This window comes from Pollicipes pollicipes, unplaced genomic scaffold (assembly GCF_011947565.3).
Source record: "Pollicipes pollicipes isolate AB1234 unplaced genomic scaffold, Ppol_2.1 Scaffold_6686;HRSCAF=7923_pilon_pilon_pilon, whole genome shotgun sequence".
NCBI classification, from domain to species: Eukaryota; Metazoa; Arthropoda; class Thecostraca; order Pollicipedomorpha; family Pollicipedidae; genus Pollicipes; species Pollicipes pollicipes.
Genome location: NW_023596921.1, coordinates 33,743,757 through 33,758,718, shown reverse-complemented (window position 1 = coordinate 33,758,718; position 14,962 = coordinate 33,743,757). Strand labels below are relative to the sequence as shown.

Genomic DNA, 14,962 nt, shown 5'->3' with positions numbered 1-14,962 from the left:
GGCCGGGCCGGGCCGAGCGGATTTCCGCCGGCCCGGGTCCGCTGATGGTCCCTTCTTCCGGGGACGAGCGTGCCAGGCCAGCACAGGCCTCGTCCTCCCAAACGACGCTACCACGGGGCGATGTCTGCTGGTTCATCATTGGGTATGACAAGCCTTATCTCCACTTTCTGAATCCGTATCCAAAGTCCCCTCTTTCACTCCATGTTTCTGGCCTCAGTCTCTTTTTCTGACACCCCTGATGGCCCGCGCGGCAGCGGCGTCAACGAAGATTCTCCGAGCCCATCCGCAGGCAGCAGACTCGCTTCCGCGCTGTGTGAGCCACGCTCGTGGCGAGATCCCAGCGTGGGCCATGCGCTTTTACTCAGGTTTTTGTCTGATTCCAAACGGGCATGCCGTCGCTGTCTAGCCTTTAGGGAGGGTGGACACGATGGGTTACTTTATGATGATGCGATGTAAATGGTGAGCTCATCGCATGGCGACGGCGGACCATGGCGACGAACTTGACATAACTTTACGCGTCTCATTTGCTCTGCACATGACTTGTGAGACAGACGCACCCGGTGAACCGCACAGATTCCAGTCTGCCGAATTTGCGGAGCCTGTCTTTGCTCTGGGAATTAAAGCAAACTTGGAAAATCAGGCGAACGTGATTCTTTCGGTCGACAATATGTTCCCCCAATGTATCTCACTAAATTGCGGTGATAATTTCACCACAGCTACAATGGGAAGACTGGGAGAGTTTCTCCCATGAGCCGTTGTCCGTGGCACGGTGCTAAATGCTGCATCACTGCTGCCCATGCGCTTATGGGCAATCTGGGGTGGACAGCTAAATACGACGAGGCCATGATTCCAAGCCACGATTGGGGCAGAGCCGGCTGATAGCGCTGTTCGAGTGGCCTCCGACATTTGGTGGCATCGATCCGCACCCTGCGTTGGCCGAGTCTAAAATTCGCGACCGTCCGAGCAGAATGACTAGATTTTCAAAAACGCGACGCACTGCCTGGTGGTACACAGAATCAGGTCCCCCGGGGCCTGTGCAAGAGTCGCGTGCCCGTGGTGTGCGTGTTCAGCGTCCATCGATTCACCGCCGCAGACAATGTCCCGTGCCAAAGAAGCAGTCAGGCAGAACGCTTTAGGGCATCAGTCTCCGTATTAAGCGGCGTAACGCAGACCGGTGCACCCCCCAGTTAGACAAGAGAATTATCAGTCCTTTGCTGATGTTTCGAGAGAGACTTGTCACGACGGCGCTAAATTAGTTGACCGCTCCCCGACGAAGCCCTCCCAGACCATTTGTAACGACTTACATGAGCCTGGGGCAACAAGGAAGCAATCACTCAAGACCAAGAGCAGTAAGGTAATAATGCTTGAGTGTTTCTAGAAAAAGTTGATCTTGCGATTTAACCTAAGCATCTCGACGTGGCTTGCTCCACCTCTCTCCGCAAATGGCTCACGTTGCGTAAGTTTGCTTCTTCACTGCATGTTTGCGACGTTGGGGTATGCGGATGATTAGGAAAGCGTACATTATAGATTCTTCCCCGAAACAGGTCTGGCAGGGGCGGTACCACCCGAGGAGGAAGACGGAAGTTGCGTCCGTCCAATGACCTTGAAATGCATCATGACACCAAGATAGTTTGTTGTGGTGAAAAAGTAAAACGAAAGTTATCTTCGAGAGTTTCGACTTTTAGACGTATATATGTTTGTAAACTCCGCGCAGACACATTTCAGCAAGTAAACATTAGATTCAGTTCAGAAAATAAGCCCAGTTGTCTCGGATTGCTTTTCAAGACATCAGATTCTCGATTTGGAACATCTATGTTTGCGGCATCCTTCCATCCGGCTGTGACTGGACTTTTTACCAAACACTATAAAGTATATTACAACAAAATCTAGACGTCATAATCAACATATGCAACCAGATCTACAAAGCTCACGTTAGGACATGCAGCCAAAACGTGCGGGCAGTGAGCTCATAGATCGAATTAATTGGGTCGTACAGTATGTCCACTGCAACGGTTAGCATCTAAAAAACTAAGAACACGTGTACCGCTGACAACTTGTGACAATACGTTCTCAACTGTCCCTTCTCTTTGTTTTGCATTGCACTTTTCTCCGTTTATCGATGGAGACAGGGCATTCCCTAACGCCGTGATTGATGTATTGATCACGCAACATAGTTTTCAAGAGAAGACGTGCAAACGGTAATCAATGCTGCTTCGAAAGCACGTCATGAAACCATTCAACCTGCCATCGTCAGCCTTCGGACTTGGTTACTCTGCATTTGAAGCCATTTGGTGGTGACGTAAGCGTTTCTACACTGGGAGAAGAGCACTCAAGATGACCGCGCACCGGCCGCCAAAGCTCTGCGAGTACACCAGAAACGGCGAAAAGTGGAGGGCATTATCCATGGAGATAAGGGAACGACAGCTTGAACGGTGGCAAACGAGCAATGTGAGCAACGAAACAGCTCGCCACATCACCCGAAGGAAACTGAACAGGAGGTAAGTCTCAGTGAAGTGGGTGTCACGCCTTCCGACAGAGACCCAGCGGCAGCGTCACGTCGCGACGAGATCCAAGTATCTTGCTCTTGCGCGTGGGGAAGGAAATTATTGCCTCCACAGCATCTCCGAGCACGACAAAACCTGAGCCCATCTGCGGGAGCCAAAAAGAGCCCACAGATTTCAGAGGGGCAATGGGTGGAGTCGCCACGCCCATTGCACGGCATTGGAGCTCTCAAGGTCATGCGCATGACGCTCTACGATCTTGAGCGTGTCATCCTGCGGCAAGCCGTCCCGAAGGGTCGCAGCGTCACAGGGCCTCTTGCTGGCAAAGCTGAAGAAGGTGCGGCGCGCCATCCAGAAAGAACGTCCCGAGCTTTACGACAAAGGTGCCGTCCTGCTATAGGACGGCGCGACGCCGATTCAGGAGCGGCGGGTCCATGAGGTATGAACTCGTGTTAGTGCGAAGCACTAGGACACCCAGACTTGCCCTGACCGCGTTACTTGTTCTTTTTGTGTCCAAAGGTCAAGGAGTGACTGAGCGTCTAAAGTCAAGAAGAGTTGTTCGCCAGCTAGGGAGTTATCAGAGAAGCATACCAGACATCTCTGCAGCGCGTGACCAACGTAGTGGCGTGCGGCGACATTGAACTGCTTGTGAAAGGATGGCAGGCAGGTGTGAAGGTCGAGAATGGAATTTACTGTGGGAAATGTCTGAGGCTTCTGATGCAATAAACTACATCATTCTAAGCTGTTTATTTTCTAGGTATAGACCAACATAATAAACTTGTTTTGCGACCTGGACGACGTTGAAGTAAATTTCATGAGAGCTTGCGACTTGCGATTTAACGGAACCACCACAGGCTGATGTTTAAGGTACGGCATTAGCTTCAACTCCGCAACGACGCCGCGATATTCAGCGGCGAGTACCGCGCTGAATTCGATTCTTAGGTTGTGGTCGTATTCTAAACTTGGCAAGCTTCAAGAGACTCGTCGAAGCTGCCTGGTTGATGTCCTATAGCTGCAATGAAGTGCGAAATACGCCCGTCTTTGAGAAGATTGGCTCGACGTCTCAGGATTGCAATAGTTTTATGTGAAATGCAATATCAGCGATACACAAACTCTTCTCATAATTACATAATCCGTTTTCGCAAGACGGTTTCAACACCACTGCGTGGCTATCCGCCTGAAGCTAAAACAATGAGTTAATAATCCAAGTCTGGCAAAGGTCGGCATCCTCATTGTCTGTTGTTACTGAGCCAAACGCTCGCCATCACATGTGGAACCTCCCACCACTGCCTCCAAATCTCTCATAAGTCTAGATTTCCGCGAGGTTTTAGAGCTCCGCTATGATATAACAAACACAGAGGATGTGGCCAAAGCGGTCGTTCCTTTTGTTGGCGAGGCAACCACACATTCTCGACAGTCGACATGTTGCGGAAAGCCATACGTGCTGGCTGCCCAACCTTCAGACGGTGCACAGTTTAAGGAGCTTGCTCAGATATTTCGAAACGATGTTGACTGAATGCGCCCTTTCACCGACATTCAATAATTTTCAGACATTGCGGAAGGAAGTCGCCGACTGACCAGTTCGCAGACAGCTTACGGATGGGAGTTTCGAGAGCTCTCACAGACATCCCACCCTCGAGTGGTGTCGACGCCGAAACTCGTCAGTCTTAATACCACGCTGTCGTGGCACTGTCCACCGTGCTTCCTCGCTAGAACTGATCCAGCTTCACACCCTCCGGATTGGTCAGATATGTGTGCAGGGCCTAGACTTCACCCCAGGTGCAGTGACCGGTGAGGCAAAAGTTTGCAAAAGATGTTGGAAGACCTTGCGCGCATCTACACAGCCGGGGCATATATCAAACATGTTTCCTAGAACAGTGTGGCGCGCAATGTTGTCAGGCTCTTCAGGGCAGCACTTATCGTATCATCAATACTGGATTAGTGAGAAAGTTAGAAAGCCTTTAGACACTTTTCCTTATCGGTGCCGACTTTGAAAAAAGTTGGCTTGTGACCACCTCGCTATTACTTGAGTCATGAGTGCGCAGCAAAAACCAGCAAGGATGTCCGCCCGTCCGCCTCTGCACACGGTGTATGAATGAAGCTGCTACCGGTGTATCACTGCAGCTACTACCAGTGTTCCATGATGAGTCCATTCCAGCTGATGCACACCCGAATCAGGACGGTGCTGCGGGACTAATTGGGGACGTGGCTTCGCCTAAGCCAGACTGATGCCGTCGTGTGGTGTCTCGGCTTCTGCTGCGTTCAGAGAAACCCCATCGATTTTCCGGGCTGCCTGAAGCCATTAAGACGAGGGAGCCTGCCAGACCACGCGAAGGAAGTCTGCTTTGAGCTAGCTTATGTTGCTTCGCAACAAAAACAAGACTGGCGAAGGTAAATGTTTGAGCCTCTGACTCAAATAAACCCCGGAGAACAACAGCAAAAAGCGCAGACATATTTGGAATGTTAAAACAAACTACAGCTCGAAAGGAGGCGGTGCCAGGAGAAAGGCGCGAAGTGGCGGAATAACATAAAGAGCAATAGCAGCAACAAGAGCATTCATTTATGGGCAGGAAAGGGACCCAGTCGCCATGAGGTCAAAAACCGGCTCCTGCTGATCGCAGTACACCTTAACCCTTTTAGTGGCGAGACTATTGATTTTACGACATGACCTATCGAGCCAACATGGGAAACGTGGCTGGTCACCTGCTGATATTGCAGTTCTACAAGTACAGTAAAGCGCTTCATTTGCGTCAGATGAACCTTGAAACCATGTGTGGGCGGAAGCTTCCATTTTCCTTTTTTTCGCTTCTCTCCACCCCATGTTTTCTATTTCATTCTGTTTTTTGTCCTCCTTCTTTCCTCCTTTTCCTTTCCTTCCACCCCTTCTTTTGCTCATTTATCCCTTCCCCTTTGCACAACGCCTCCACCCGTGCCCTCGGTCCGTGATCCATGCTCTTAAACTTCACCTTAACCCCTGTCTCGTTCCTCACCGTGAGCCGTGTTTCGTCCCTCACGGCGAGTCGGGTCTCGTCCCTCATCGTGACCCGGGTCTCGTCCCTTACCGTGAGCCGAGTCTCGTCCCTTACCGTGAGCCGAGTCTCGTCCCTTACCGTGAGCCGGGTCTCGTCCCTCGCTGTGAGCCGTGTCTCGTACCTCACCATGAGCCGGGTCTCATCCCTCACCGTGAGCCGGGTCTCGTCCCTCGCTGTGAGCCGGGTCTCGTCCCTTTCCGTGAGCCGGGTCTCGTATCTCACCGTGAGTCGGATCTCGTCCCTCACCGTGAACCGGGTCTCATCCCTCACCGTGAGCCGAGTATCGTCCCTTACCGTGAGCCGGGTCTCGGGGTTGACGTCAATCATGCCCCGCAGCAGGTTCTGACAGTCGGGCGGCACGAAGTGCGGGATGTGAAACGTGCCCCGTTTGACCTTCTCCAGCAGCTGGCGCAAGTTGTCGTCGTCGAACGGCAGCGCGCCCACCAGAAGCGCGTACAGGATCACGCCACACGACCATACGTCCGCCCGACGACCGTCGTACTTCTCCCCCTGCCGGCGCGAGGGGGTCACGTGACGGGTCGGGTCATGGCTGGGGTCAGTGTGCAGGGCACGGTTTAGGATAGCGTTCAGAAGCCACTTCGGGACATCTCTAAAGCCGCCGTGCAGGCCATGTCGTCAGCGACGCCTCGAGCTCAATTGCAGGTTCAGGCGACGTCGCCGGTCGCTCCGCAAGTGATGGTGCGAGTATACCCGCACTATAATTTAATACCGGATGCCACGCTACAGGCCACACAGGAGGTTGCGAAACAGTAGACGTGCGCTTCAGACCGTGGATTACGACACATGTCACGTTGTTCTTTCAGCTGTAAAACACCGAATAGGTCACGTAGCAAGTCACACTGAAGGCCACGCCATGGTCACTGTGTGTAACGAAGCGTACCACGCGGTGTTGACCTAAATGTCTGCAGGTCGTCTGAAAAATGTAAGCCAAAACACAGATCACATCACATTTCACACTATAATGTGTGATTTAGTTTCTACCAACTGGTTTCCCTTACGCTGGAGGGATATGAGGCAGTAAGGCACTTTCCCCTTGATGGCATTGGAGGCAGTGTAGCCTGTGGGTGCTCGGTTCCGGTTGGTTGGAATCGCTCGGTTGCACTCATTCAACCCATGAGACGTTGGATAGTACATAAATACAGTGCTAATAAAATTATTAATTTTTACCACCAAACTTGTGTCCCATCTGGACTGAAGCCTATCAATTCCCCAAACTCGCCTTACCTGCATCAAACGTTTGGTATACAAGCAGGGCATGCATCATTGTCACAGTCTTCTTTTCGGGGGCGGTGGGTATTTCCGTTCTATCGAACAACATTTACGAGTATTGCGAGTCAAATGGTCGCCAGGTCTACGCTGCCCAGCGCATTGGAGCCCTAATGGCCCTGGTCGGGTCAAGACGGCAGCTCTGCCGAGGGCCTTTATACAACCAGCACGGTTGGTCGCCCGCATCGGCGGAAGTTGGCTCGATGCCGCCGTGACGACTAACTTTATCCAGCGAGGCGTTGGCGGGCCCGAGGTCTTTGGCGGACACTCGGCTATGCTCTGCGTGAAACAAGGAGCATGCTGGCAGCTTAGTCGCAAATTTCGGCGTGCAGCCAGCGCCGATGTCATCTTCTATTCTTAACTTCCACTTATGTAGATAAACATTTGCACGAGGAATCTTACGCTTCCTTAAATCGGTCGCCACGTTTCGGCCTGCTTTGAGATCGTTCTCATCCGCCGGCGACAAACAGGCCCTAAATCGGGCCGAGCGATCAGCACGGCACTCTGTAGCACGACTACGCGCTGCAGACAACTGGGGCCAAGCGCCGAATCAGTTGGGAACGACAGACGTCATGCAACGCCTGTTTATCATGCGGGTTTTATCGAATTGCGCTCCTACTTCGGAGAGCCTTCAGAAGAAAAAGATGAAAGGGTAATGTTCGACGTAAGACCCATCACGACTGATGAACCACGGGCCACCACTATTACAAGAAAAGGACAAAAGGACAAGGACAAGGGACATATAAAAATGTTTAGGCTGCATGGTTGGTTGCTGCATTCAGATGGCAAACACCCATTCACATTGTAAGAAACAACGGATGGATATGAGAACACATGGCTATCTTTGATCCTGCATGCCACTCCAGTTCCTGCTTAATTCACTAAGATCGGCGCGCACTCAAAACGTCGTACAAAACGCCACTCATTTTAGACCGCATCAAATGGAGCAAAAACCTTTGCAGAGCCATGAGATTGATTCCAAGACGACAGCAGCAGTCGCTGTTTTCCGCGAGAGCTCCCAGGTTTCCTATGCCTTTTCAGCGGCAGCGTTCAGCTGCAAGGTCCCCACCATCCTCCAATTTCATCTGGGAATTCTCACAGGAGCAACCTCCGAAGAGCGCTCACGAACACAGCTGTCGCGCGGGCCGAGTGACGTTCTACCATTAGTGCCAAACCCGAGATATGGCGAGAAAGACTTATGAAAAATAACACGCACACTACCAGTTGGAAAACCAGGGTAGTGTGTGGAGGGGGGGGGGGGAGGGAGGGTCGGACAGCAAAACTCTCGCCAACAGTATTGAGGCTGAGCGACGAGAGAATCTCCACGTTCACTTTGGAAACTCTTTCTAGGTACGCCACAATATGTGCAAGAATGTCAAACGCGTTTAAAAGCGTGGATATTAGATGGTAACAGTTCGGCAATCAATCCGCCACTCAGAGTGGTGGTGGGGTGGAGCCTGGGTGGGGCGAGGCGGCGGGGATCAGACTTCAATCCAACACAAAACACCCAGTAAGGGTACTGCGTGGAGGGTGTAGTGGGGCCCGACAGGCGTCGTGCGCACTCGTAGCGATGCAAACAGTCGGATGCGAGATTGCAATTTCCAGTTCAGCTGCAGCAAATGCCCCGCGCGTAGCGTCCATTACCGCCGCTAGCCGCTCCGCCGCCCGCCGCCGCGAGCCCGCTGATTAGTGGGAGCGTGCAGCACATCTCATTCTGAGGCCCGACAGCAATTGAAATTAGCCAGTTCCACCGAATCGGGCGTGCGGCAGCCTTGGCGCCGGCGGTGTTTTGGCGCACACAAAGATGGGGGAGTGGCAGGAGCGGCGAGCACTGCAGACCAGGGACAGGAGCGGCGAGCACTGCAAACCAGTATGGGCAGGAGCGGCGAGCACTGCGGGCCAGGAAGGGCAGGAGCGGCGGGCACTGCAGACCAGGGACAGGAGCGGCGAGCACTGCAAACCAGGGACAGGAGCGGCGAGCACTGCAGGCCAGGAGGGACAGGAGCTGCAGGCACTGCAGACCATGGGCAGGAGCGGCGAACACTGCGAGCCAAGAGGGGCAGAAGTGGCAAACACTGCAGGCTAGTGGCGCTTCACGGTTGTAGCAGTGATCCGATGGCATTGACGCCTCTGGTAACGCCTCAGCAGGGGCCCGACCAGGATCTGGCAAGAGGAGGCCTAGACAGGGGCAGAGGTTCCTTGAAAACCGGGGCCGTCACACGTTGTCACGGCAAGGTTCTTCAGCTGTGTGGCCTGGACTATTGATCCCACAACACTGCTCTCCGGGCCTCCGCCAGGACCTCACGGCAGCACCCAGTCCCATCTTACTGCGGTGAGGTGCCATGTACTGAATTTGACGTTTCTGACGGGTGCAGCACGAAATGTTACAGCTACGGCAGGTGCAGTGTGCTAGACATGGCCAGACATCTGAAGGATGGTGGGACCACGTGCGGCCCCCCTCCCGTTTGCTGGAATCGCTTGCAAACTGCGCGGAAAACAGATGTCATGTTACACATTTGCTAGTCATTCATTTGCTACCGTAACGAGTCGTTCAGTGAAAAACAACACATAAGTGAGGTAGCCCTATTTCCCAATTTATGCCGCTCCCCGTCCCATCGTCATTTAAGATGCTCAAATAATCGTGAAACCCAAGTAATTGTAAAAGAGCGGTTCAAGCAACAATATAAAAATGCAGGCACGTGGTATTGTACTTTTCCCTCGGAATGTTGTAAAGTTCCGGTTTTGGTGCGTGGGTGATTTTCAACACGCGATCCGTCGAGGTTTGATGGAATATCTGAGCGCAAGTACTCTGATCCCGTCAATCACGCGGCGCTAATTCGCTTTGATATCTACACGACTGCTTCCGCCGCAAACCACGACAAATGACACGACGGACATGGCGGAAATAAGCGAAAGTGGTGGAAATAAGCAGCACGACATGGCGGAAATAAGCAGCAGCCAAACATGAGCCTTTGGCAGCATCTCAGAGCTGCAATTCGCCATAAATGGACGGACAAAGCCGCGAATGGGCGTCGTATTTTATACCCGACTGAAGGTGAGTGGGAGGCGGTACAGGGACCGCGACGGCGGCGGAGACAGAGGCGAAGGCGGCGGCGGCGGCGGCTGCCTGCCAGACGCCAAGCTCGGCGTCTGGCATCAAGTTCCAGAAATTGGGGACGGTGCTGCATAAGCGTAGGCGGATGGGCAGCTGACGGTGGGCGCCACGCTTTGAGCGCAGCTGTCGTCAAATATGGTCATGTCTGGACGACACGGCAATACTTTTCGCTAGGTGAAAAGATTGTGAACAGAGACGCACACATGTTTTCGACCGGAGACGTTATGCCCGAGCCATCACCGACAGCATCTTGGCTGCATACAATTCACTGGAACAGGAACTGAAGGCGACTGACGTATTTTTGAATGATGCACGTTTTGTGATTTTGAACTGTTTTTGGATGACCGGAGTCTGTTGTGGGAGTTATACTAACATTGGAGAGTCCTAAGAGGGTTTTAGAGCTTTATAGACGTTTACGTTGGTTCAGCAGCCAGCACTGATCTGCAACAAATACCGCGGCTGACGAATGCGGCGGGACATGCGGACCATTTTTCATTGAAAACAGCGCAACTAATCATCTTGGCCCATCAGAACAAGAAGAATATATCTTCCTGGACTTCTGCCGATCAACCTTTCTCAATATTTACCACCAATGGAGATGATTTCCCCCAAAACGGCCTTCCATGAGAACAAGTATGTCATGTTAAATTTCTGTATCAAGATAACATAAACGTCTACCACCCAGACGCGATGCACCTCTAAGGAACGCATGCCGGCGCCACCATGGTCTACTGAGCCTGTCCGTTCGGACCGCCGCTATGGAGGCGGTTATTTCTGGTTATTTCTGGCAGCTGAGATTCTCTGGAACGACAGCTCACTCGTCTTGCCCGCAGACAATGGTGACGAATGTGCTACTGGGTGCCGCCGGACATTCCCGCGCGCTGGGTCACGGAGAGAGCAGGCCCTCCGGGCCCGCGATCAATCTCATGACCCTGCAGCAGAAATGTGAGGCGGCGAACACGGATGAAGCCCACCCGTGCGCAGGGTTGGCTCAGATGGCGTACTTTTGACTTTTTCCTGTCTTGCGGGCCGCAGTGGACGCATGTCAATTCAGTCCGTGCTGAGCTCAAACAGGATGGCTGCTGGGACGAGCCGGAGCCTCCCAGAGCATGGCCCGCTCCTGTTTACCGCAGCGCCAGGCGCCCGGGCGGGCCAGACCCTGCCGGCCGACTCGGCGTGCTATTGAGCTGACGGCCGCCGCCGCCGCCACCGCGGAGCCAGCCGGGCACAACAGCCGCCATTCGTCACCGACTGCGGCGCCGCGCAGCCGCCGCTGGGGCCGCCGGCGACGATCGCAGCCGCAGAAGGCGCTGGCCAGCCCCCGGAGGCCGGCCGGGAACCGGGCGTGGCCATGGCAGCGATATCTCATCTGCTTTGATCATGTTAGGACGCATCGCAAAATAACAACAAAAACAACGCAAAGTCCCTGGAAGCTACTGGAGTTATGTCCTCATTTATCCCTTTGATGGATGACTACGTCCTTGGCTGGAATTGAGCCAACGAGTGACCGTTTTGGAAAAGTGCCATGGTCTTCCATGAAAAGACTGTTGATGTAAAAATGTCCTAGCTCAATCTTCCCGTAAGCGCCACTGCAGCGGAGTCAGTCCTATCACGATAGCTGTGTGGTTAAGCTACAATCGCTGGTAACGTTGAGTGAACAGCAGAGGTGGTGCCTGCTGCCTATAGCGCGTGAGGCCTTCCAGCGCCGACCAGAGAACGCTGCAGAAGCCGCGATCAGAGCAGTCACGCAGATCAGATCAGATCAGAGCAGTCAGTGATCACGTGCATGCCCACGCCAGTTTGTCACACTCGCGCGACCGATCGCGTGTTAGCGCCGCGCCAGAGGGTGGGGGCAGGCCTGCGGTCTCACGCTGATAAGGCGGAGCGCCTGTCGGCAGCAGTTGACCAGCCTGCACTCTGCTGGGGCGTCCACAGAGTCGGGGCGGGACATTGTGTGATTGGGAGGTGACCGCCGCTCTCGTCATGCGTGCCTTTACCCCCTTGAAGGGAAGTAAAGACTTCGTAAAAGGGTCGCAAACAAGCAAAAATCCCTCTTCCAAAAATGCGTTCATCGTGCTACGCAGAGAATGGTACGAAGCTCTCCTCCTCCCCACACCGTGTTGCGAAATATAGGAGGCCCTCATTTCGTGCCTCTGAATCGTGCGTTCCGGAATGGTCACTGGCGGCCTTGAAAATTGGGGTTTGCATTTACATTTGCAATTAGCATCGTAACAAAGAAATCTACGAAGGTGGAACAACGCACCGTTCATCGCGGAAGATGAAAACGAAGGCCACGTGTCTTGGGGAAGAAGAAGTTTATGGATATGGTATTAGCGTGTGGCTGGGCTGGGAGCTGCAGGTCGCACAGCATGCGGGAAAGAATAACGCTGGCTGGATCCTGCTGGCCAACGAGACGCCAAGCTCCACTGATAGGATAGAAAGACGACGGAAAAAGATAAGGCGAGGACTTTAAAAGTGGCTATTGGAGCTGGATTATGCAATAAAAAGCGTCATATGACTGAAGAAAATGGCATGCAGCTGCACACACACACACAACGTTTTCTCATGGACATAGGAGCACCTCCAAAGCTGGATCAGTCAAACTCCATCCTGAAGCAAGTTGTTCCGTATATCACCAAAGATATAATGATATTGTTCGGTATATCACTAAATAAATAATGATAGTGTTCCGTACATCACCAAGAGATAATGATAATGTTCCGTATATCACCAAAAAGGTAATGACGCTGTTCCGTATATCACCAAAGAGATAATGATGATGTTTTGTATGCCATCACAGAGATAATGATAATTATCCGTATATCACCAAAGATATGATGATAATGCTCCGTACATTACCGAAAAGATAATGATTATGTTCCGTATGTCATCGAAGAGATAATGCCAACCTTTACAAGAGGCGGGTGAGGCCTTGGCCTTATGCCTGAACGTTAGGGGATACGACCACCAGCATACCACAAACAGCGGGCGTACCACGTGCTCTTGCATTGTTAGTCTTCTTCCGTCCTATCGCAGTAGAGATCTCCTCCCCTCCCCTGCTCCCCTCTCTACAAGGCGATATGAAGAGTTGCGAGTACAGAGCAGGGACCGCGCTCGCTCCAACGACGCCCGCTACAGGGGGCGGGCGGCGCTCGCCCGGTCGTTTGCGTGAGCGATCGTTGGAGGTACTGGCCGGCGCGGCGCCGCTGGGGCGCCGCGATGGCGGGCGGAGACCCGGGTCAGAGGTCAGACCACGGGATCTCCGAGGTCAGCTGACGAAATATGGTGGCCGGCGGCGGGCGGAGACCCGGGTCAGAGGTCAGGCTACGGGATCTCCGAGGTCAGCCGACGAAATATGGTGGCCGGCGGCGGGCGGAGAGCGGGTCAGGGGTCAGGTCATGGAGTCTCCTGGGTCAGCTGGCGAGACATGGTGGCCGGCAGCGGGCGGAGAGCGGGTCAGGGGTCAGGTCATGGAGTCTCCTGGGTCAGCTGGCGAGACATGGTGGCCTGGTAGTGGACGAGGGATCGGGATCAGTCGGACAAGATAAGATGAGTCGGTGGAGCATGGGAGTCACTGAGACCGACGGGGCACAGGGGTGAAGAGGTGCTGCATAAAGTCCAGCGACGAGTAGGAGTTATGGGGCTGGTCAGAGATGTATAAGAGTCCGTGATTGACGGGAAACAGGAGCAAGAACAAGACGTAGGGATTTGTGACGCGTGGAAGACGGGGGTCAGTTAGCCGAGAGTAAGCCCAAACACAATGCGGCAGGATGTACATGTATTGCTCGTTTTCCCCAGTCGGCACTGATCTGAATAATCCACCGCGGTGCGGCGAAGCGTCTCTCCGGAATTGGCCTTTAGATGACGCCTCCAAGAGGTGCAGCACACCACCCACCCACCCACCCACCCCCTTCTCAACAGTCCCCGGAAGGGGGGCGGGGTGTCGGCTGGCGGCTCGGATCGATGCCCCACGCGAGAGCAGCCTGGGGACATCCTGACTCACCGACACCCCGCCGGCGAGATGGGACTTCCCATCTCGCTAAAGCGCTGCTTGGACGCACCCTGCGAGACCCATTGAAGAGAGAGATCTCAAAAGGCATCTCGTCCCGGCGGGCGCCCGCCAGGCATTCGACAACACAGCGACAGGTCGTTTTTCTGCCGCCGTCGCAGGCGACGGTAGCTCGGAGTCAGAACAGCGCTGCAGAGTAATTTGCCGCGCGCGTTCACGGGTAAACACCCTTGCGCTCGCTGGATTGCGGGCAGAACTTTGAACGGCCGCCGCATTTCTCCCGGGAGTTCAGAACCTCATCTCATCTTCACAAGCATTTGAAGAGATATTACATCCGGCTTGTGCTCAGCTTCGAGACGCCAGCAGCTGCGGAAGGCTCAGCGAACGTTGGTGCGGGAACAGCTTGACCGAATTCGACGACCACTCGGCGTGCTACATTTAGGTTGTCGTCGTTCTGCTGTTTTGCAAAAGTGCTCCGTTGCGTGAAAAGAAACGGTTGTGCGGCCTTCAGGACTGAAATGTTCCTTCACAGAACGGGCAGAGCCTAATTTTGACTTCGGAAAACGTCTAACTCTGTACTTATTGTAGAGCAGTATTGATGGATTTAGACCGACGTTATTTTTGGTGTCATAATGCAAATCTAACTACCTTTTAACGGTCAAAATACCCTTTCCGTAGCGTACGCTCCAGATGTTTTTTTTTCAAGTAAAAGGAAGGGCTCACCTAATCCGCAGCGTCCGACTGAAGTTAGAAAATAAGACGATGTACAATTGCTGTAGTGCAAGTTGATAGCGGTTTCTGAGGTCTGTCAGTCCTTAAGAACGGTGTGTGTGTGTGTGTGTGTGTGTGTGTGTGTGTGTGTGTGTGTGTGTGTGTGTGTGTGTGTGTGTGTGTGTGTGTGTGTGTGTGTGTGTGTGTGTAAGGGGGAGGGGAGCGTAATTTTACACGCCAAACCGAGCCTCACTGCAGCAGGCGTCCCACATGTGGTGCACTACACAGTGGACACCAATGAGGCAGT

At 53.4% G+C, this 14,962-nt stretch overlaps 1 protein-coding gene across 1 annotated transcript in view; it reads right to left on the bottom strand.

The window, feature by feature from the left end:
- The window catches only part of LOC119108214 (serine/threonine-protein kinase BRSK2), a 95,983-nt gene that overhangs the window by 28,942 nt on the left and 52,079 nt on the right, over nt 1-14,962 (bottom strand). Inside the window, exon 6 of the mRNA XM_037231798.1 lies at nt 5,828-6,043. Within this exon, the coding sequence (XP_037087693.1) occupies nt 5,828-6,043 (216 nt within the window). The remainder of the gene's footprint in view (nt 1-5,827; nt 6,044-14,962) is intronic.